Consider the following 23,183-nt stretch of genomic DNA (forward strand, 5'->3'; position numbering starts at 1 on the left):
TGTCATCATTGCAGGTCGGCTCAGCTTCTCCCTCTTCGGATTCTTTAGGTCCTGTGGCGACTTTGAAGTTCCAGTCCCCAAAGCCCTGCTTTTATGCAGAAAACCCCCATTCACCAGTCCTAGCTGTCACTCAAACATGCTAAGTGGTGAGCCGGGCGGCTCACCACTGGGCCAATCACACAAAAGTGTGACTTTAGTTGCCGAGGCAACTCAGTCCAGGGCGCCTAAGCCCCCCCCCCCCCACACACACATCCTGTAGAACCAGACAGAGTGGCACCACCTTTGGAGGCTTCTGTGCAGAAGCCCACCAAAAGTGGAACAGAGGGCTCGACTTGGGTTGGAGTTACAGAGGCGAACACAAACGCCATTTTAAAACGGAGTCCTGGCAAAAAGACCCAACCGGGGAATAAATATTAAATAAATAACCCAGCAGCATCTTTAACATTGCACCAAAAAAGTGGTGCGTTTAAAATGAATGGGAAAATCCCATAGGAAATATTCCGGTGGAATATTTTGCGTGGCAACCACTGCCACCAGCCAGAAACTCGACGAGGGGTTACTGCATGGTGCCCCCTCGACAAACAGACCCAGGGGCAATCTAATTACCCCTACCAGTACTTCCACAATATCATGGTTTGTACTGGTTCTGTTCACAATTTAAGACTAGCAAAGTCAATGGTGATTTTACATGCCCTAGGAGACAGTAGTCAGTCCCAGGGTATGGAGTCTATGTTTGGGGATCACTATGACACCCCTGTGTTACTGCACGGAGGGTGCTGTGTAACACACTTACCAAAAACACATGAAACCCTATGGAGTAAAAGACCCCATAGCACATAAAACATATTACAAAGTCAAAGGATATCTCAAATCATGTCTAAGAGTGGGAGAAAAAGAGTCTCACTCTTAGCAGGAGAAAAAAATAAACCCCAAAAATCCAGCAAAGCTGCTGGGGGACTCACTAGGTTTGGGAAATTAGCCTATACAGAGAATTCTCCCTAACAACGGCCATGTTGGAAGTACAGCAGAGTGTAAGCCCCGATGCGTCAAGGACCAGGAAGTCCAAAAGGGACATATCCGACGGTTCATGACAGCATGCCTCCTCCGAAGACCCGTCCCTCCGGGTTTACCCGGGTGTATGAGATGATACCTTCTGAGTAATCTGGGAGCATTTAAATTTGAGATTGGTTCCCAGGCGCGTTCACTAGGAGGGTACCCTTTCCACTCAACCAGGTATTGCAGCTGACCATGTTTGTACCTGGAGTCACATATCCTGGACACTTCGTATTCCAGCTGGTCATTGATAATAATTACAGGATTAGGCCTGGGGGCAGTCCGCAAGGATTGGATGCAAGGCTTTATTAAAGACGTATGGAACACTGGATGGATCTTCTTCCAAGAGTCTGGTAGTTTGAGCTGGAAGGCCACTGGATTAATGATTTCCTTTATGGGAAAAGGGCCATAGTACCGGGGAGCCCACTTATTAGGTCGTAGATGGCGAGGCAGTAGTTTTGAGGATAGCCAAACCTTATCACCCACTGCGTAGGATGGTCCTGGTGGTCTTTTGGAATCCGCATACTGCTTGGTGCAATTTCGGGCCCTTTCTAGGTGTTCCTTGGCTTCCCTGTGTACATTGATGAGTTTCGATCCAGGTGTCGAGTGTGGGTACTGGTGTAGAATGTGGAAGAATGGAAGGTAGGACTGAAGGATGGAATCCTTGGCTGCAGAAAAAAGGGCTAGTCTCGACAGCTGAGTGGTCCGAATTGTTGTAGGCGAATTCAGCCAGGGGTATTAGGAGTGATCAATCATCCTGTACCTTAGTAGTGAAGCAACGGAGATACTGTTCTAGAGTTTGGCTCACCCGTTCCATAGCTCCGTTGGTCTGTGGATGATATTCAGAGGAGAGGGCACGTTGGATCCCTAGTATTCGGCATAGGGGTTTCCAGAACTGAGAAATTTTTTGGGGCCCTCTGTCTGAAATAATCTTGGAGGGGAGTCCATGAAGTCGGAATATGTGTTCCAGGAAGATTCCAGCAAGTTCTGATGAAGATGGTAGTTTATACAGTGGAGTAAAATGGGCCATGTGAGTGAACAAATCAATGGTGACCATGATGGTTGTATATCCCCTGGAAGGGGGTAATTCTACTATGAAATCTGTAGCAATGACTTCCCAAGGTCTTGTTGGTAACGAAAGTTGAAGTAGGAGACCCGCCGTCTAATTATCATGTTTATTTTGATTGCTGACTGCACAGGTTTGGATTTACAGCTGAACATCAGTCTTCATTCTTGGCCACCAGAATTGCCTCTGTATCAGACAGAGGGTATTGGTGACGCTGCGATGTCCTGAGTGAAGGGTATTGTGGCATAGATTTATGATCCTTTGTTGTAGTTTCTGTGTGGGGATGACAAGGCTGTTATCCTTAAACAGATACCCGTCCTTAGTTTTTAGACTCCACCGATTCTTCCCTGTAAATTCCTTCCATAAGTCAGAGGACTGGGTTTGTATCCGAACATCTTCCAGGAGGCTGATTGCGTGGGCTACAAAAATTGTGTTGGGAAACATCTTGGGGAAGGACCGACATTCAAGAGTTTCGTAGTCGGGACATCGGGATAAGGCGTCAGCAATTATATTCTGTGTTCCAGGGACATGATGGATCTGGAACTGGGCAAAGAAGAAGGCCCAACATGCTTGACGACCATTTCTACATTCCAGAGCCTGTAAAACCTGCAGATTCCGATGGTCCGTGCGGAACTGGACAGGATGTTTTGCTCCTAGAAGTAGATACGCCACCCTGTAAAGGCTTGACGGATGGCTAGCAGTTCCTTTTCCAAAACAGAATAATGGGTTTCACTGGGAGTTAGTGTCCATGAAAGATAAGCAATGGGATGTTCCAGGATGTCCTCTAATCCCTGTTTTAGAACTGCGCCAATGGGGTACTTAGAAGCGTCTGTTTCCACTAGGAAAGGTCGATTGATGTCAGGTTGAGAGCTTGTGTAAACTCTGTCTTTAACCGTTGGAATGCTTCTTCTTGGGCTGTTGTCCAAAGAAAGGGAGTATCTTTTTTCAACAAGGCAATGATCGGTTGCACTATCTCGGAAAAGGAATGTATGAATTTCAGGTAAAAGTTAGCAAGCCCCAAGAAGGATTGGATTTGTTTCACGGTAGTCGGAACAGGCCAGGTTAGTATGGCTTTTACCTTGGAGTAATCCATTCCAATACCTTCTGGGCTAAGGACAAATCCTAGATAGTGAACAGTAGAGACATGGAAAAGGCACTTCTCGGGTTTAGCCAGGAGCTTGTATTTACGAAACCGTTGTAACACTGCCTTAACATGCTCCTCATGCTTAAGATGGTCCTTAGAGAATATTAAGATATCGTCCAGATACACTGACGAAGAGGAACAACATATCTGAAAACACCCGATCCATGAAGCGTTGGAAGACCGCTGGGGCATTTGCAAGTCCGAAGGGCATGACCAAGTACTCAAAGTGACCAAAGGGTGTGCTAAAGGCGGTTTTCCATTCGTCTCCTTCTCTAATACGGATCAGATGGTAGGCACCTCTGAGATCCAATTTAGTGAAGATTACAGCTCCTCTTACTGCTTCCAGGATATCTGAGATCAAGGGCAATGGATAGCGATCTTTCAGGGTGCACTAATTTAGACCACGATAATCAAGACAAGGTCTGAGCTCATTGGTATCCTTTTTTGGAACAAAAAACAGTGAGGCTCCGGCTGGAGATTTGGATGGTCGTATGGTGCCATTTTCAAGGTTAGTATCTAAGTATTCACGGAGGGCCCTTTTCTCAGGTTTGGATAAAATGAACATCCTCCCAAAGGGAATCACAGCTGAAGGTTCAGTATCAATAGCACAGTCTTCAGGTCTATGGGGAGGTAAGGCTTGAACTATGGCAGAAGAGAATACATCGGCGTATTCCTGATAGACTTTAGGAACTTGGATAATATTTGAGACTGTGAGCGGGCCTTGCTGGTCTGCCGAAGTTCCTTCCGAAGGTGTCGGCGTGGGATCCAGGAGTAGGCAATGAGACATGCAATGTTCGGAACCCAGGAACAAGGAACCTGCTGCCCAATTGATGTATGGGTTGTGTTTTTGTAGCCAGGGCATACCCAAAACCATTGGGTAATGGGCAGATTTTATGATGTCAAACTTTATCTTCTCTCGATGGTGGTTTACTGAGAGCTCAATTTCCTTGGTTGGAAGGGTTATGGGTCCTGAAGAAAGGGGTCTTCCATCGATTGCTTCTACGGGTTGCATGATATCTCGGATTTCATATGGAATATGGGGTTTAAAGACCCAATCTTGATCTATGAATATCCCCATGGCTCCACAATCCACCAATGCCAAAATGGGGTAGGTTTCCTTCTTGGATGGCGATGGAAAGGCCTGTAATATTACGGCCTGTAATATTACCAGATTGTTTTGTCCAGGAGAGTTCAAGGATGTAATAGATGTGGAGCAAACATCTCTCTCCCGAAACTGTGCTCCATCTAGGATCGGGAGCTGGCGTTTCCCGAACGCCGTGGAGGGGCTAAAGGACACTCTCACTAGATGTTTGTCCGAGGCACAATACATACATAACCCTGTGTGGATCCTTCGCATCCTTTCTTGGGGGGATATGGGTCCACGGAAAGCCCCTTGTTGCATGGGTTCAGGTTCGTTACTAGGGCACAGGAGTAGAATCAGACTTCGAGGAGGTCTCTATAGGAATTTTCTGGAAGGGCATCTTGGTTTTCCTTTTCTCTGCCTTCCTCTCCTGGATGCGGAAGTCTATCTGCAGAGCGAGATCCATAAGGGCTTGGAATGAACTTGGGCGAGCCACTCTGGCTAGTTCATCCTTGATGTCTTCATTTAGCCCTCTTCGAAAAAGAGTAAAGCAGGCTTCTGAGAACCAATCCGCTTCTTTAGCCAATTGTTTAAAGCGCGTTACATACGTAAGCATGCCCTGGGAGCCTTGTTGGAAATCGAGTAGACATTCCTGGGCACTATAGAGCTGTTCTGGGCAGTCAAACATGGTCTTAAGAGCCTGAATGAATATTTCATAGTCATCCAGGAGGGCATCTCCAGCATTAACTAAAGGTGTGGCCCAGGTTAATGCATTCCCGGAAAGGTGCGAAATAATAAAGCCCACCTTAGCCCTGGGAGTAGAGAAATAATAGGGCTTAAAAGTAAAGTGGACTAAACAGGAGTCAAGGAATTCACAAAGGTTTTTTGCAGACCCATCATATTTGCCAATACCGCCCAATAGTACGCTTTCTTTCGTAGCGGAGTCACGGGACAAGACTAATTGTTTTAATGAAGCATTCTCCGCTTTTAGGTTTTGTACTTCGGTCGTTAGTTCTTGCATGCCGCGCATAAGATCTTGAACGGCCGCCTCCATGTCTGTATTGACTTCAGTTAGGTGGCGTCTCAATCTGTCACAGGTTTCCCCCCCCCCGTCATGATCACAGGACCGTTGCATAGGACTTCCCCCAAAAGGTCTTGGGCTGCTGTGTATCATTCCTGGGCTATGAGTAGGGAGAACCCAGTGGCCAATTGTGATTCAGACTATCCCGCTTTACTAAACATGGCCGCCAGGCGGCCGTCCCTGAATCCTGCAGAGCATTCCAGTAGTACAGGCTCCGCGAGTATTTAAGCCCCTCCCCTCGGTGGAGCTGCACTTCGCGTCCTCTTGCTGTTAGCGGACGCTTACCTCAGCTCGTTTCTGACAGGAATTTCTTGCCCTTAGTTTTTCCTTTTGTCATTGAAAATACCTGTGCCTGTGTCACTCTCAGTTCACATTCGTTGTAGATTCCTAGTTCCCACTTGAATTCCGTCAGTTCACAGTTCCCGAGTGTCCGGTGAGGAGGAGCGTTCTTTTGTGAGGAATTAACAGGAGAAGCTGTCCGTGTTGTTTCTTCTCACCGCAAGTACAGTTTTCTTGTGAAGCATTATTTTGGCATCTAGCTTTCTCATTAGCCTGTTTGGTTAGTAAGCAAGCTTTTAGTCGCTCGTGTCACTAGGAATTTTGCTGTGGTATTGCACATTAATTGTTTATTCTGTAGTTGGGCAGTCTAGTCACAGCAGCTTTTTAGTTTTACATGGTCTGTTCACACACACGTAGGAACATACAGTATATTTAGAGTCCCACCTTGCTGGTTCCCCGAGTCCCTCTGGTGTTATTGGAGGAAAATAATTTGCTTGGTGCATTGCCTGACAGAGGTGTCTGGTTAACATTGTGTGTATGAGCAACGCACTCTCTAGTAAATGCTTCAGTGACATTCCCTTCAGATTAGGAGTGATTTTCTCCTCATGTTCTTGGCACCCAGTGTCTCTCAGTCATTGAACCTTTTCTAGCATACAACTTACCTCCTGAGGCATTAGCACTCCCGTAGCCCTTCCATTCGAGTTGGTTCCTTTTCCCGCTATCATTCAATCCCATCTTCAGGACTTGCGCCCCTGCACAGATGCAGGACGGATAGCTCATCAAAACATAAAAAGAGGTGAGCAGGGCGAACTCAGTGGGAAGGAGTGTTGGTTGGTGAGGAGATAATTCTCAGTTATCTTAGATTCCATTTTTGACTGGTTGTTCAATTCCACAGATTCTCAACTCATAGAACTCTAAACAGGGAAGTAGTGAGAGAACCACGCACCCGAGAAGAGTAGTAGAGGTGTTCCCGCGGAGCCTAAGGTAAGCGTTACACCCCCTTGCTCACCCGAGTTCGATATTTGCTGGAATTCTGGGACGGAGTCTTCTTGTGTACGGTTCGGGTTTTGTACAACCCCGTACGGGCGTCTTCGGGTTCCAGCATGCGTTCAGCGTTCTACGTCCAGGATCGCCAGGAATCTCCAGGAAGTCCAGGAAACGAAGGAGGTGTACTCGGAGGCGGTACACGGAATCCGGGATGTAAAGCAGGATAAGGAGGAAGGGAAGATAGGAGGAAGCGAGGATCTGGCAACCAGGAACTACAGGGTTCAGCGATGGCGAACTATGGAGCACACGTCTAGCCACAATGATTAGTAGCATTGAGACGCGTGGGGCGTGGCTTCTTTATAGAACGTGCTACATCTGACTTGAAAGCTGGTAGACAGCGTTCTCTGTTTAACGGCCATGTTGGAAGTACAGCAGAGTGTAAGCCCCGATGTGTCAAGGACCAGGAAGTCCAAAAGGGACGTATCCGACTGTTCGTGACAACCATGCTCTCACTAACCAAACTCTTTGACTCCTTAGATACTAAAATCAATGCTCAAGCTCAACAGATAGAAAAGATAATTAAGAGATGAACGCATTAGACTACAAGTGCATTGGTCAAAGAGATGATTAAAGAGAGTGAACCCAACATAGCATTACCACCAACTGTAGAATGTGTGCAAAAAGAGCCAGACAGCAGTTATTTAACGTCCTCTACTCAAACCGATTGTGTGATTGTGAATGTATGAAGGGCCTGCCAATGCCAATCAAGCTGTGCAAATGCAGATAGGAATCGAGAAGGATGGTACAAACCCTCACAGAGACAAGGTGGTATTTAACATATTTCAGGGCTCATCTACAAATCCAGTAGTAGCTGTAGATGGCCCTGTCAATAAAAGATTGCCGTCAACAAGCAAAAATACTAAATGGACTCCCAATGCTCTGGAGAATACAAATAGGCCTGTAACAAGACCCACGGTCACTTTCGACTTCTCAGCCAACATTAGCAAACAGCGGCTTGCTGGTGAGCTCCTACCCATACCAAATCACAAGAATAAACAAACAGATCCAACAATCGCGACCCCGGCCATCAGTCAAATTGCAAAAAAAAAAAAAAAACATACAGTAACTAGAGGCAAACCGACTGCCATCAGTCAGTGAAAAAAACAAAAGATTCTAAAGAATGTAAAAACATTAGCATATGCACCGCTAGACAATCTAGTTGCTGCTATATGAGCTACAGGGGCCAAGAGTGGTTCATCAGTGTCCTCCATAAGTGCTCAACCACAAACTGCTCTGGAGGGACAATCGTCAGCCAGTGCATTTACAAAACATGCTGAAACAACCCCAACAGCCGGAACGCAAGAGTTAAGCATGCTCGGAGCTCTTAAGTCTGCAGTCCTGGCGAACAAGCCGACAAGTCTTCCTACTGTGAGGCCCATGGGGGCTATCGGGCCCCAGATACAAAAAATTAGCAAGACCTCATTAGATGAGATTCTAAAACAGAGATGAATAGTAACAGATGAGAAAAAAGAGCAGACAGTATTTTTACCTGAAGTTGGAGTCCCCAGCACCGAGCGAACAGCCGCTTCCGAGTTAGGACCAATAAAAGACCTTTTAGCCCAAATCCAGACAACAATAAAATCTTCATTGGAGATTTTTGTAAATCAGCAAAAAGAAAGAAATGGCAATGATCCATGATAATAAACAGGGGACGACAGCACACACTAAACCGTTATTAAACAGGAACTGGCTCAGCCAGCATTCATATAGTCCTAAAAGCAGAATTGAGTCAGACAAAAGACCACTACATAGACAATCAGTCTCAGAAAATAAATGCTAAGCCTGAGTGTGTTATTAGAGACTATAGACAGTGCTTCATCTTAAAGTGCAGAGAGATTCTATTTCCAGCATATGATCTGAACATCGATACTAGCTCCAAGATGTACTTGGTCAACAAGATATCACTACCTATGACATAAAACAAGTGGAATTTTTAAATGATGATGTGCTTTCAACAATCAGGTTATGAATACCCTTGAATATTGTGAGGAATCTACTTTGGAAATCCAAGATGACTTGTTTGCTCTAGGCTTTATCCTGGCACAAGATCCATCAGTGACATCAATACCCACATATTCAGTTAACACCAACAAGGTCCAAAATACTATGCCAGCATTGAGAATCTATAAACCAACTATAGCCAGTGAAAATGTTTATCAGGGAAAGAACCACAATGATCCGAGAGCATAACTAGATTCAGCTCCAAATGAGGGTGCGGTTACCTTCGCTAGTTGGAATACAGGCGGCCCGGCACATATTTTTGGAGCTAGTGCTCCGACCGTTGCTCAGTATAATGTAATTGCGCTACAAGAAACCTGGCTGACTACTCAGCCAGTATGGGATGGGCATGAAATTCTACTCATTCCAGCAAAGCCTGGGTCCAAGGGCCGACCATCTTCTGTCTTGTTGGTAGCTGTTGAAACGAAAGGTGTTTGACATTTTTCATGGGCCTCCCTAAATCATTATCTACAACTAGTTAAGGTGAAATACAAAAAAAAGAGGACAAATTGCTCTTGTAAACATGTATCACAACCCCCTAGCAATAGCAGAAGACAAATTCTTTCATGATCTGAGTCAGATATTAGACCTTGTATTGCAAGAAACTGTAATAACGAATATAATATTAGTGGGGGATTTAAATTTGAAATGCTTTCTCCCCTCAAACACTCAGAAGGATCCACACTCAGAAGGATCCTGCTTGCAAGAGGTGGTTGCGATTTGTAAAGTCGCATCAGTTTTGCATGTTAAATCAAGCATTTCCATCTGATAACCCACCAAAGAGCAAATGGCGGCGCAGGCGAAGCAAGTCTATTATAGATTATATCTATGTTGATAGATCGACATTTGCTAGCACCTAGAAGTTTGAGGTTAGACAACAAGCCCACAGTGATCATGACCTGTTGGCCACTCAATGGTCATATAACCACACCCAAGGGCCTATGGTGGAAAGAAAATATTTGTTCCCAGGATCCATCAATAGTGCAAAAACACGATATCGCTGGACCCCGGGGAAATTGGAATACCTAAATAATAGACTGAGCTCTGGAGATCTATTTTTACCCTGGACTGGTGAACAGTAAACACACCCAACTAAAGTAGTATCGGATTACCACAGTCACAACACAATACAGTTACCACAAGGACAAACATACGTCTGACCTACAAATCCAGGTGGGAAAGACAGAACTGCGCAAAGATAGGATGGCGGAAAGATTGCTGCCAATCACAGAGCAGCTCCTCACTATTAAGAAATTGAAGTGTAAGGAACAAGTTACTTACCTGTAACTGTTGTTCTCCAGCGTGGGTCTGGCATGGATTCACATGCTCATGAATATTCCCCGTCGTCAGGCTGGGAATCCTCGGTAAAGAAAAAATCAGTATCAGTTTCGTTTCTGATCTGTCTTTCGTAGTAGTAACCAATCACTGATCTCTGCGTCATACTGACCACAGCCAATGACTGCCCTCTACCTAAGCCCCGCCTCTGGCAGCCATCCTCAGATTTGGTAGCACGTGAAGTGGCAGTATGACCAAGTGAAGAGCCGCAGAGGGGTAGGCGGGAGGGTTCGCATGTGAATCCATGCCAGACCCACGCTGGAGAACAACAGTTACAGGTAAGTAACTTGTTCCTTCTCCAGCATGGGGTCTGGCATGGATTCACATGCTCATGAATAAAGAATACATAGCAGTACACACATGCACAACCACGGGAGGTGGCAAAGGCTCAACATTAAGCATTACATCAAACTCAACATTAAGCAATTCTTACCTCCTCACCAGGCTCACCTTAGGCGAACAGATTGCGCAGCACTGCTTGGCCGACCCTGGACTCCTCCCTGGAATCCCGATCGACGCAGTAGAATTTCGTGAAGGTGTGCGTCGACCTCCACGTAGCAGCCCTGCAGATGACCAGCAAGGGCACACCAGATAGTAACGCCGTGGTAGCTGCGATCGCTCTGGTGGAATGGGCTCTCGGACGGCCAGGCAGCGGTCGGTTTGCCAACCGATGACAGTACATGATACAGCCGGAGAGCCATCTGGAAATGGAGGCCTTTGAAAGAGCTTTCCCCTGATTGACAAGTCCAAAGTTCACAAAAGTTGCGACGTCTTCCGAAAACACTTTGTGCGGTCCACGTAAAACTTCAGCGCTCTAGCTACATCCAGCGAGTGCAAAATCCTCTCGGCCGGCGACGAAGGCGACGGGAAGAAAACAGGCAACACCAAGGGTTCGTTGAGGTGGAAGTCCGACGGTACCTTGGGCATGAAGGAGGGGTGCGTCCTGAGCACTACCCTCATGTCGTGAAAAGTCAAGTACGGGGGGGCTTGCAGGAAAGGGCCTGGATCTCTCCCACTCTTCGTGCTGAGGTGATGGCCACAAGAAACACTGTTTTCCATGACAAGAACTTCAACGGAGCCGAGTGCAGAGGCTCGAACGGAGGTCCCATGAGCTTGGTCAGCACCACGTTGAGCTCCCACGCCGGGGCCGGAGCCTTCACCGGCGGGAACGATCTGAACAATCCCTTCATGAATTCTTTCACCAGACGATGAGACCACAAAGACATCCGCCCCGTGGTTCTGGTGTATCGGGAGATCGCAGCAAGATGAATCTTGATGGACGCGTGCGCCAGTCCAGCCTTGGCCAGCGTCAGAAGGTACGGCAGTACCTGGGGAGCCGTAATCCGTTGAGGGTTAATCTTCTGTGCATGGCACCAGACAGAGAACCTCTTCCATTTGTGTCCATAGCATTTAAGAGTTGAGGACGCCCTGGCCTTTGCAAGAACCTCTCTGCAGTCGGCCGGTATGTCATATCCTCCAAACTCTAACGCTGCAGGAGCCAGGCCTGCAAGTTCAGCGACTCCTCCTTCCCTGGAGAGAAGATCCGCGTCCACTGGCAGCTTGATTGACGGGGACGCTGACAAGTCCAGAAGGTCCGGGAACCATATCTGCCTCGGCCACGCAGGTGCGACGAGGATCATCCTGCACCGTGACCTCTTCAGCTGGTTGATGAGCCGGATCAGCAATGGCAATGGAGGGAACGCGTATAGAAACAGGCCCTCCCAGGGGAACGAGAAAGCATCGCCCATGCTTCTCGGCTGGGGAAACCTGCTGGCGAACCTCCGGCACTTTGAGTTCGTCGCCGTCGCGAACAGATCGATCTAGGGTGTGCCCCACCGTCGGAAGAGGCGGTCCACTAGATCCTGTCGTAGTTCCCACTCGTGGCACGAGCGCAGCTCTCTGCTGAGCGAGTCGGCGATGGTGTTTTTTATCCCTGCCAGATGAAACGGCACCAGAAACATCCCTTGGGCGACGGCCCAATGCCACAGATCCTGCGTCTCCTTGGACAGGGCTGGGGACCTTGTTCCGCCCTGCTTCCTGATGTAGAACATGGTGGTGGTGTTGTCGGTGAAGATCCTCACCACCTTGCCCTTGAGGGACGGAAGAAAGGACCTGAGGGCCCAAAACACTGCACGGAGCTCCAGGACGTTGATATGGAGGGACTTCTCCGTCGGAAACCAAAGGCCTCTTGCGTGTAGATTTTCGGTGTGCGCTCCCCACCCTTCCAGGGAGGCATCCGTGGTCACTGTCTCCTGGTGGCCGGGGGTCTGGAAGTCCATGCCCGCCGTCAGATGTGCACGGGTGCCCCACCACCGGATCGCTCGTCGGAAACTCTCGTCGAGTGTGATCCTCTCCTCGAAGCTTCCCGTCGTCTGGATCCAGTGCGCGTCCAGGAACTCCTGCAACGGGCGCATCCGGAGCCTGCACAGGCGGATGAGATAAATGCAAGAAGACATCATTCCGAGGAGGGACTTGATGGACCTCAAACTGGCCGCGTCCGGAACCAGCATCCGCTGCACCTTGCCCAAGATGGCCCTCGTCTTTTCCTCCGACGGAGAGGCCAGAAGCGACACTGTGTCGAGCTTCGCTCCCAGAAACAGTCCGTCTTGCGCGGGCACCAGGTGGGACTTGGCGTAGTTTATGGAGAATCCCAGGTCCGTGAGTAGTTGGATGGTCCTTGCCGTGAGCTCCACGGCGAGCTCCTTCGTCTTTGTTCGGATGAGCCAGTCATCCAGGTAGGGGTAGACGTGGATCCCCTCTCGGCGCAGCTGCGCCGCCACCGGTGCGAGGCACTTGGTGAACACCCTGGGTGCCGACCTCAATCCGAAGGGAAGGGCTCTGAACTGGTAGTGATGCCCTTGGACCACAAACCTGAGAAACTTTCGGTGTCCCTTTAGGATGGGAATATGGAAGTAGGCATCCTCCAAATCCAACGACAACAGGAAATCGCCCTCCTCCAGTTGACCCAGGACGTGTTGGAGGGTGACCATCCGGAACTTCTGTGCCTTGATGAATTTGTTCAGTCGTCGTAGGTCCAGGATGGGACGCCATCCTCCCGTCGTCTTCTTCACGAGGAAGTATCTTGAGTAAACTCCGGAGCCCCGAAGCCTCTTTGGGACGAGCTCGATGGCGCCATTCTTGAGCATCGCCTTTACCTCCAAGAGAAGTTGAGGGACGTGATGTTCTTTCCTGGCCACAGGGGGGACGCGCGGGCACCTCTTTAGAAACTCGAGCGCATGACCCTGAGCTAGGGCGTCCAGCACCCAACGGTCGGTGGAGATGGACTCCCACACGCTGATGAAGCTAGCCAGCCGGCCTCCCACCGGGGTGCTTTGGTGGGGGCCCGACCCCACGGCCGGTTCAGTCCTGCTTCGATGAGGCTTTGCTGCCTTGTCCTCCTTGGCAACGACGGCGGGGTCCGCCTGACTTGCCTCGTCCCCTGTAAGCTTCCTGTGACGACGAACGGGCCGCTTGACGGTAGGTGGAAAATCCGCCGCTGGAACCTTTGGAGGCACCCTGTTTGCCTCTGCCGCTCCGAAAGAGCGGCCGCCGTTGCTGGAGAACCCCAAGAGCCCGGGCCGTCTTCGTGTCCGCCTTGATGGCTTGAAGGGAATCGTCCACTGTTTTCCCAAACAGGTTGTTTCCGTCGAACGGCATGTCCAAGACTCTGGTCTGCACGTCCTGACAGAAGTCAGTAGCCTTGAGCCATCCACGCCGCCTAAGGCACACGCCGTTGCCCAACTGGCGAAATCCAGTGTCAGCGATGTCCGTCACAATCGTAATGGCGTGGTCCGACGCCACCTCTCCTTCCTGCAAGATCTCTAGGGCTTCCGCCCTCTTGTCGTCTGGTAGGAAGTCCAGCAGGGGGGCCAGTTTGTACCACAACTACCTGTCGTAGCGGGCTATGATAACCAAGGCGTTGGCCGCCTTAATCGTCGTCACTGCCCGCGAGATGACTCTGCGTCCCATCGTGTCTAATTTCTTTCCCTCGCCGTCCAGCAGGGAGGTCGACGTAGAGGCCGCGCCCCCCCCGCTTTCTTCCTGGCCGCCGCGGAGACGACCGAGTCCGAGGTCGGCTGTGCCCGAAGGCACAAGGGGGCCGCGTCCGGGACCCGGTACTTCTTCTCGTATCGATCCCTTCTAGCCGGCGTCGTGGATGGGTTCTTGAGGAGGGCTAGGCCCTCATCCCAAATATCGTCCAGTAGAGGTACAGCGACGACCGTCTTCCTCTTGGCCTCGCGCCGTTGATAAAGGAAACCTTCCTTCTTCTCTTCCGGGCAGAGCTGGAAAAGCTCGGATGCCCTGGCGATCATGGAGTGAAACGATCCAATCTCGTCGGGCGGGGAAGCCCGGGTGGGAGGTGACGACGGGAGATCCTCGTCGTAAACCTGGTTGTCTGTACCCATATCATCCCCACGTGTCGTGGACGGAGAGGAGGGCTGAACAGGGCGCGATGGCTGAAAAGGAGGTGGAGGATGAATCCTTCTATTAGGGGGAGGAGTCACAGAAGGGCCTGGCTCCGGGTCCCCCGTCGGGAGCGGTTCCTCCGTTGGTGGTAACGGCAGTCTCGTCCTTATCTCCGAGCATAAGGACTGTATAGCCAACAAAATGGCCGCCGAGTTGTCTTGCGGCACTGGTTGAGGGGAGTCCGACGGGCGGTCAGGAGCCCCGTCGGCACCCTCGACGTTCTCGTCGTCTCCTACGTAGGGGTCCCTCCCGACGGGCTGGTCTTCTTCCACGCCAACGCTCTTCCTCAGAGGTTGAGGCCAAATCCACGACGACCTGCTGCCCCCCGTTTTTCTTCTCAGTCGGAGGTTTCACGGGGGTCCTGTCGATGGGCATGAACGAGGACTCCCTCTGCGGTGGCAGGGAGACTCTGGGCCCCGAGGTCGCCACCACTGGTGTAGCCTCCACAGGCTGAGCCAGGGCCGCCGCAACTGTCTCGATAAGAGGCCTTGGCCGGATGGATTAAGGCTTTCACCACCTTAGGTGCACTCACCGCCTTCTCCTTGGGGGGAGGGTCACCGCCTCGCTCCCCCTCCGATGGGGCCTTCAAGCTCGACCGGGGTCTCTCCAGGAGCTTCGCCGGGTGCTCGGCCTTCCTCTTACCCGAGCCAGAGCGTTGGCTCCTGGTTGATAGCGCCGGGGAGGATGCGCCCTGCCTGGCGCCCGTAGAGCCCGACCGTTCGGCGCTCCCGGTGCCAGCGGACTCGCGGTGCTTGGCCTTCTGTTGGACCCCCGTCGCCGGGGCGCCCTCAAAGGTCTTAGAAGACCGCTCGGACTTCTTCTTCTTCTTCTTCTTCTCGCCCGACGGGCTCTTCCCTTCCAGCCAGTTGGCGAGACGTTGATGGCGGTCCTTCATGGTCCGCTCCGACATATTGCCGCAAGATGCACAGCCCTTCTCCACGTGCGTCTTGTCCTCATGTAGGCAGTAAAGACAAAGGGAGTGTTCGTCCTCCTTAAAGACATTCTGAAGCTAGCATCCAGGGCAGACCCTGAACAGCTTTCCGGGCGTCGAGCTTCCCTTCTCCTGGGCCATGTCCGAGACGGGCCTCAGAAACTTCTGGAGTCCTCCAAAAGTGTGGCTCGACGAAATCTTCACCCTTGAGGAGCGTAGACGAATCCGACACGGGTCCCCGTTGGTTGGATGAAGAAACGGTGGAGCTTGAGGCTCTTTTGACCCAAAAAAAAAAAAAAAAAAAAAAAAAATCGAAATTTTTTGAGAAAAAACGTGAAAAATAGCACTAACGCTCGAGAGCAATAGCACGAGGATCCCAACACTTGAACGTGCGGTAAAAATTTGAAGATGGCTGCCAGAGGCGGGGCTTAGGTAGAGGGCAGTCATTGGCTGTGGTCAGTATGACGCAGAGATCAGTGATTGGTTACTACTACGAAAGACAGATCAGAAACGAAACTGATACTGATTTTTTCTTTACCGAGGATTCCCAGCCTGACGACGGGGAATATTCATGAGCATGTGAATCCATGCCAGACCCCATGCTGGAGAAATATAATAATTGGATTTGTTCATATAGAGCTACAAAGTATCAAACAGATGGCAAATTAATGTTGAAAGCAATATGGAAGAAAAATAGCTCTAAAATCTGGGCCCCGATGAATGTTGCGGCTCATGTGAAACAACTCCCAATGCAAATCAATGGGGTGCCGCAACATGTTTTGGTTTCCCATTTTGTGCAACTATTCAAAGCTCCTGAGCATAGCAATGCAAAGGTTGTGGATAAATACTCTGATTTCGACAAACTGGCTGTGTCAGAAGATGACATCTTAGAATTCCATAATGAGAGCGAGTCAATCGCGCGCTCCAGACCCTGATGGGCTGAATAATTACACACTCAAAGAACATCCAGAATTATGGCCCAAGATACTCCACAAAATCTTTAAACAGATCTTAAGGTCAAACACCATTCCGGAGTCATGGCGAAACACTGTAGTAATTCCCATCTTCAAGAAGAGCGATCAATCTAGTCCAGCTAATTATAGGCTGATCGCCCTTCTTGATGCCCCGGGAAAAATATTTTCAAGATTTACATTGAGGGATCTCAATGCATGGGCCATAGAGCATGTGCAGAGGGACCCCTGTCAGACTGTTTGTCCCGGGTATGGGCACAGCGATAAACCTGATGACAATCAAAGCCATAATCATGAATCATATGGCAAATTAACAGCCAATTTACCTAACCTTCATTGACGTAAAGGCGGCATTCGCCTCCGTCTCCGGAGAGTTTCTGTATAAGAAATTAAAGAAAGCCAATTGTCCTGCGTATTTACTAAATCTCATTCATGCCCTCCACACTAATACAAAGATGCAAGTGAGACTGGATTTAGAGGGAAATTTAACACCTACAATCAAAACCCATAGAGGTCTAAGACAAGGATGTATACTAGCATCAGCACTTTTCAACTTTTTCATTGCAGCTATGCAAGCAACATTCTGAATGGAAAAATCTGATGCCCCCAAATTAAACTCCAGAGCAATACCGGCTCTATTTTATGCGGACGATTTAGTGCTGATGGCAAAAACACCAATGGGAATGCAGCATCTATTATAAGCTTTGGACTCATATGCACGCTCCGACCACTTCTGCATTAATTTGGAGAAAACCAAAATAATGGTTTGCTCTGCTAAAAGATTAGCCGCCACTAAAAGATACAAGTGGCACTTGCAAGACCAAGAATTAGAACAGGTATCTAATTATACATACCTGGAGGTGTCTATTGCTGAATTAGATGATGAAAAAGTATATGTTAAAACCCTGGAAATCAAACTTGCCACTTCAATGTCTCAGGCTTCACAGATTCAAAACAAATATGGCAAGTTCTCCATTAGTCTCGTTCTTAAATTTTATTTACAAAAGACAACACCAATATTGATCTATGGCGCAGAAAGTAAAAATGTCATATCAGCCACACTCTGGAATAGGTTAGAGGCGAAATTCTGGAGATGGCTGTTGCACTTGCCAGGAGTCTGGATAAGGAGAGAACTGTGCTCGATCTCACTGTGTAGCAGATATACATGGAATATGCTAGCGTTACATCGTAAATGTATATTAGCCATTTCATCCAATGCCATAATAGGAACTATGGCAAGACACATGTCTCAACCTGATGATGTATTCAGGAGAAAATGGAGGCAGCAAGTCCTCGATTCTCTAGATCACGCTGACATTACCATTGATCTCCTAATCCAGAATCCAACAAAGGCCAAAACTAAGTTGTTCCAGCGTGAATGGATTGATTCAAGTGAGAAAAGCAGGGAATATAATGATTTTGCAATACAACCATTTGGTCATAAAAACTACAGCGAGCCTGAATTATACTTGACAAAATCATCCTCTCGAGAACATAGATTGAACTTTATGCGAGTCAGATTCAACCTTTGCCTTACCAGGGAAGTCATGATTAAATGTAAAATCATAACAAAAGAAGACAGCCAGTGTAGATTCTGCGGATGTGAGAACGAGGCAGAATCCCTAAAACATCTACTAGTGGCATGTGTTAAACTGATACCGTTAAGATCACGATTGTTAAAACCCGCATTTAAGGAATTTGGTGATATGTCAGTTACTTTGGCAACTAATCTTTGGGGGGGGGGCAAGTTGCCTCTTATAGGATAGGCACGATTGCATTTTTGAAGGCTCTACATTTGGAATCCTCGAAAATTCCGATTCCCTTATGAAATACCTCAGTTATCTAGGGTATATGACCCACCTGCCCAATAAGCTATATAGCAGCCTACCATTGTTATGAATACTTATGTCAAGGTCTAATCCATCTGTTAGCCTCTGTACACATTTTTTGATTATGTCCCATGTTTAATATCTTACTGTCACTTGAAATTGTGGTGCTATTTTGAATGTTGAATTTTGATGAAAATGTAAAATAAGTACACATTTCAAATGTTTTAACTTTTTTAAGTCAGATGATTGTGAACTGTATAATAATGCAATGATCAAAAAGACATTGGAAAAGGTTTTTTATTTAAATGATGAAAAGTTGACTTAAGTCAGCTGTTACAACAAAATAAAAATCAATATTATCTTTATTCAGAAATCATAGATTTCTGTTGCAGCAGGAAATAAAATAAAGAACACAAATTCCAGGTACAAATCATCTGTAATAAATCTTCAACAGAAGACACAATACTTATCTACACACCTTTTACATCTAGAAAATGGGAGCGATATACATATACTACAACTTCCAAGACTAATAGTCAGTATGCCAGAGTCATCCCTCGTGAGATGGCAGAGGAAAATTGTAGACTTTTCTTCCTCCCAGTCCGGCAGCCTCTAGGCATAGAAGCGGTTTCCCAAGCGTTACCTGGGGGTACTGGGAATGCAAACTAAATACCCGCCTAGGCCGCAGTACGGATATAGGCCCTTGTTCCCCCTTTGCTCTCATTCCTTAGAAACTGTTGTCAACCTGAGCTGTAATGGTTTATGCTAATCAGACGCTTCAAAAATAAGTATTGATACCTTAGGACAGATAAAGAAGACATATCTGCTCTTTTTAGCGGCCTTTCTCTCTTGTAGGTCCACCAAATCTTCAAACGTAGCTACTATAGAGACCCACACTAATTAGTTGTTGAACTCTTCATTCATTGATCTTCGAAAGAGGGTAAAACTAGTAGTCTCGGCTGGCCAGTCTCTTCGTTCAACTGCTTGAAATTGTTACCTATGCCAGGATGTCTCACTTCCCTTGTTGGAAATCAAACCGAGTCTGAAGCAGAGCAGGCTAAATTGGGTCGTTCAAACCTCTGTTTAACGACTTTCTTAAAGCCCTCAGTTGTCTAAAAGAAAGCGAGACGGGGCCTCCAAGGGGGTAGCCCAAGCTACCTTTGAACTTTCCTTTGGAAACGGATGCTGTTGAAAGGAAAATTGTACAATACAGGCATTCAAGTATTCATTTAACTTCTTGGGATTACCAATTAATTTCCCAGTGCCACACAATGTTGGCGTTGCAACCTGTCAAGTGCAGGCCTTACCTGGATGGTCTTCGCTTCCTTACTCGATGAAAGGTAAGGCCTGCCACTTCGCAAAGCCATTGTGCCAGCTGCAAGGCTCGTGGCTCAGAAAGGTGAAGCAATAACAGAGAAAAAAAACCACAATGGAAAAAAATCTCCCAATAGGAGCAGTCACTCTGGAGCAAGGAGCTTCAATGTACAGAGATGGCAATGACTCCTAATACTATGACTCCTAATACTGATTGCTTGTCAGGCTGAACAACTTGAATGCAATATTATTCGCACTGGAACGGCTCAAAGTGACACTGACAGGGGAAGAATAGGAGGAGACAGGAGGGCTTGGTGGGAAGGACGTTCAGGAAGGCATACTTCAGAGCAGGGTTGTTGCTAGGTTTGTTAAAGATCGGGGGCTAGGCTAATGTCAGGACTCGGGGCTAGGTAGCCTTTTGGTTGTAGCCTGTGAGCTTCTATTCGGGCTACAACCAAAAGAGCTGGGGCCTTTTTCCCCACAGCCTCCCTAGCGACACCTCTGCTTCAGAGATGCTAAATCGAGCAAAGGACTTCGAAGTAAAGCAGGGGCAGAGAAAGGCCGAAGGGATGCATAACCAAACAGCACCATGCAACAGACCTGGAAAGATTTGTACTCCGTTTTCGCAATGTGGAACTAACCCGGAACTGGATGCCCATCATGGAGGCGGCGCCATCTTTGAGGGAGAGGCACCAGCACGGCAAGGAGGTGCTGCATTCCTTGGCATCCCCCCCCTCTGAGGTAGAGTGGGCACATCACACAAGTGCCCCCTGCCGTGAGACATCGAGGGAGCATGCAAGACATCAAGGCCATTACGCCGGATCCACCATCTCCCCCACAGCAAGGACAGATAGGTTGTGACAACAATTCAGTTTGTGAAGTGCACTATGTAAATGTTTATGTGCGAGCAGCAACACAATCCATTAAACTAAATAAGATGGCGTTATTTTTCGATCGCGCACAGTAAATTAAATCTCTTCTACGCTTTCCTCATTTCGTTTTCTACAAAAAAGAAGGTATAGAGTAGTATAGTGATTTGACCAGCATCCGACCATTTTACTATGATCACATTTAGTGAGATCCATATATGCATGCTTTAAGAAAGTGCATCTGTGTTTTCGTCTATAGTGCAGGGTTAAAAGTTAAAAAGGCATCATGTCCTTTAAATGTTAAAATCATTGGGTTTTCCACAGACCCAATCAGAGAACAGGACCTCTATTTCCAGTTGTCTTGGCTGGGTTACACACACAGAGCGGCGACACAGGATGAAAGGTAGGCTGCACGCGCCCCCATGAGAGCCACATGCATAAGATGTCATTGAAAACACCACCGCACACCTTGTGCACCAAGACACTGCAACCACTCACCTCATGCATGTAGATAGCTTGAAGGCTCATTTCAGCAGAGGCAAATTCTGAGACCATTAACGAAGAACGGGAGAGGCTCTGGTGCTGCGAGTCCGCTTGAGTTAAGCTTTAGAACACAAAAAAAAAGCACAACTATGTTCAGTTACTATAAAGGCGCCACACATACAAAGCAGAGAGAGTAACAATTGCCCGCAGCCCAGGATACAGAAAGACGTCTCCATCGTCACAGCAGGAGGATAATATAGGTCTCTGCAATACTGGGGGAAGGGTAATATTCAGAGGGGTTTCACATGGCACAAGACATTTGTAGGTCTCGGAGTAGTGGAAATATTATGGGCCCCTTAGCACATTTTTCCTGGGGAACCAATCCTTTTGTTATGCCACTGCCCGAGTGGGGCCTGGGTTTTGCAGCAAGCCCTTTCCCAGTCGAAGGTCCTTAATGAGTAACTATAATGTGCAACAGACCGAGGATATCGGAAACTAGGAACCGTTTTCTAGCTCTCCATTTTGGGCAACGCTGCAAGGTACCAAGCGGGGACGGGTAACCAGTGCCCCATGGCTGTCAGGCGGGGAGAGGGCCAAGCCCCAGCTCAAGACACATGTGCGGCCCCCCCCGTCTCCCTCGATCTCTACACGGCAACACACAGTCGCCAAGCCTGGGATAAGAAGAAAATAAGAAAGAAGGGTAAGGTGTGAAGCAACACCTTGCCCTTCCTTCCAAAGAGGTGCTAAGCACCCCAGATAGGTCAGGAAGGAAACAGGCAGGGCAAAACAAGAGAAAGCATCCGGGGGTGCAGAGGCCGTGGGTGCCAGCCAGCTGGGGGGTGGGCAGCAGGGGCGTAGGAGACACATAAAATCTGGGGGGGACAGGGGACATCTTGGGGACTTTGCTTTATTTATTTATTGTGTTTTAGTCAAAGAACTCGACTCTTCAAAAAATTAGAATTAAAATAGCAGTACATATTAAATTACAAATATCACTGTATAAAACAAGAGAAAAGAAGAAAAGAAAATAGAAGAAAATTATAGGATGCAGCTGCAAAGAACATGTCTTTGCATGTTGCATTTCTGGATTCATCATCTGACTATGAGCTCATGGTAAGCGAGAGGAAATAACAATTACTTCCAGTGGGCCACAGCTAGGACGCCAGCTCGTTAAGAGGCAGATCACCTGTAAGTGGACTCCTGCCAAATAAAGGAGTTGCAGCCTTTTCTACCAACTGCAAGTTGCTACTTTTTTGTGTGGGGCCAGGAGACGTGTGTGTCTCTTGGAATGGAAGGATGGGGGTTTCTAAAGAAAGAGGCAATCTTGTTTGTACCTCTGAGTAAGCCCTGTTATGGGAGTAGAGGGTACAGCAAACAAGGAGGATGAGCAGTCGCAAGCTCACCCCCTTATAAGAACTCCCGAGGTCCGCAGCCGGGTATGTCGGACCCAGGGGATGCCAAGTAGGTGGGGTGTATGTGGACCCAGGAGGGTGGGCTGCCCCTCTAGCACCCCTGCGAGGGCCGGGCCAGCCTCTCACGGTGAGTCTGGTCCCTCTTATTCCATCTCATGCTGGCTTCAGAGCCTAGCCTTTCTTTGCCTTTGTTATTCTGAAAGCAGAGCTGGACTCTGTTCCTTTCTCATTTAACATTTGCTGCAAAGCCTGATCTATTTTATTCTCTCATATGTTACTAGGACGGCAGAGTATGGGTCCTCTGCCCTGCTACATTATTCAAAGAGATCATCTGGCCTTTCTTTGCCTCTCCCTTATTTCACTGCTTGCTTAATACATACCTCCTAGCTTGAACACTCAACATATCCTCCCTAACACAGCAATGGCAGCTGCAGTCTGTCTTAACTTCTATTTGTTCTGTATCTTGAATTGGCCTCTTTTCCCCGCTTTTCTGTCTGCAGGGGAAAGGCATTTGCCAGTCACTGCCATGATGGTTCTACCTGGCCATAAGAGGGCAACAGCTAGCCAGTATTGGAAGAACATGGGCATATTATGCCAGAGGCTGGCAACTGCCTTCCTAATGCCTACACAAGAGACAACTCTTGCCTTTGTTTCTAACAGTAATTCAGTGGATGAAGAAATGCGAGAACACACTTATTGCTTATAAATGAAGGGGATGATGTCACACTTGGTTAAGGCATTTTGATCACGCCAGGAGCTAATTTCCAGCTGCAATTAAGCTGTTACCTTTTAGACTTCTGGCTTTATATTTAAAGCTAGTTAG

General features: G+C 48.1%; 1 protein-coding gene across 6 annotated transcripts in view; it reads right to left on the reverse strand.

The window, feature by feature from the left end:
- Positions 1-23,183, reverse strand: part of LOC138567588 (autophagy-related protein 9A-like) — a 446,942-nt gene that overhangs the window by 82,517 nt on the left and 341,242 nt on the right. For all 6 annotated transcript variants that reach the window (XM_069645965.1, XM_069645964.1, XM_069645966.1 and 3 more), the window contains one exon: positions 20,964-21,069. In XM_069645965.1, the coding sequence (XP_069502066.1) occupies positions 20,964-21,069 (106 nt within the window). The remainder of the gene's footprint in view (positions 1-20,963; positions 21,070-23,183) is intronic.

The sequence above is a fragment of the Ambystoma mexicanum genome, chromosome 2p (genome assembly GCF_040938575.1).
Source record: "Ambystoma mexicanum isolate Mex_15411 chromosome 2p, UKY_AmexF1_1, whole genome shotgun sequence".
NCBI classification, from domain to species: Eukaryota; Metazoa; Chordata; class Amphibia; order Caudata; family Ambystomatidae; genus Ambystoma; species Ambystoma mexicanum.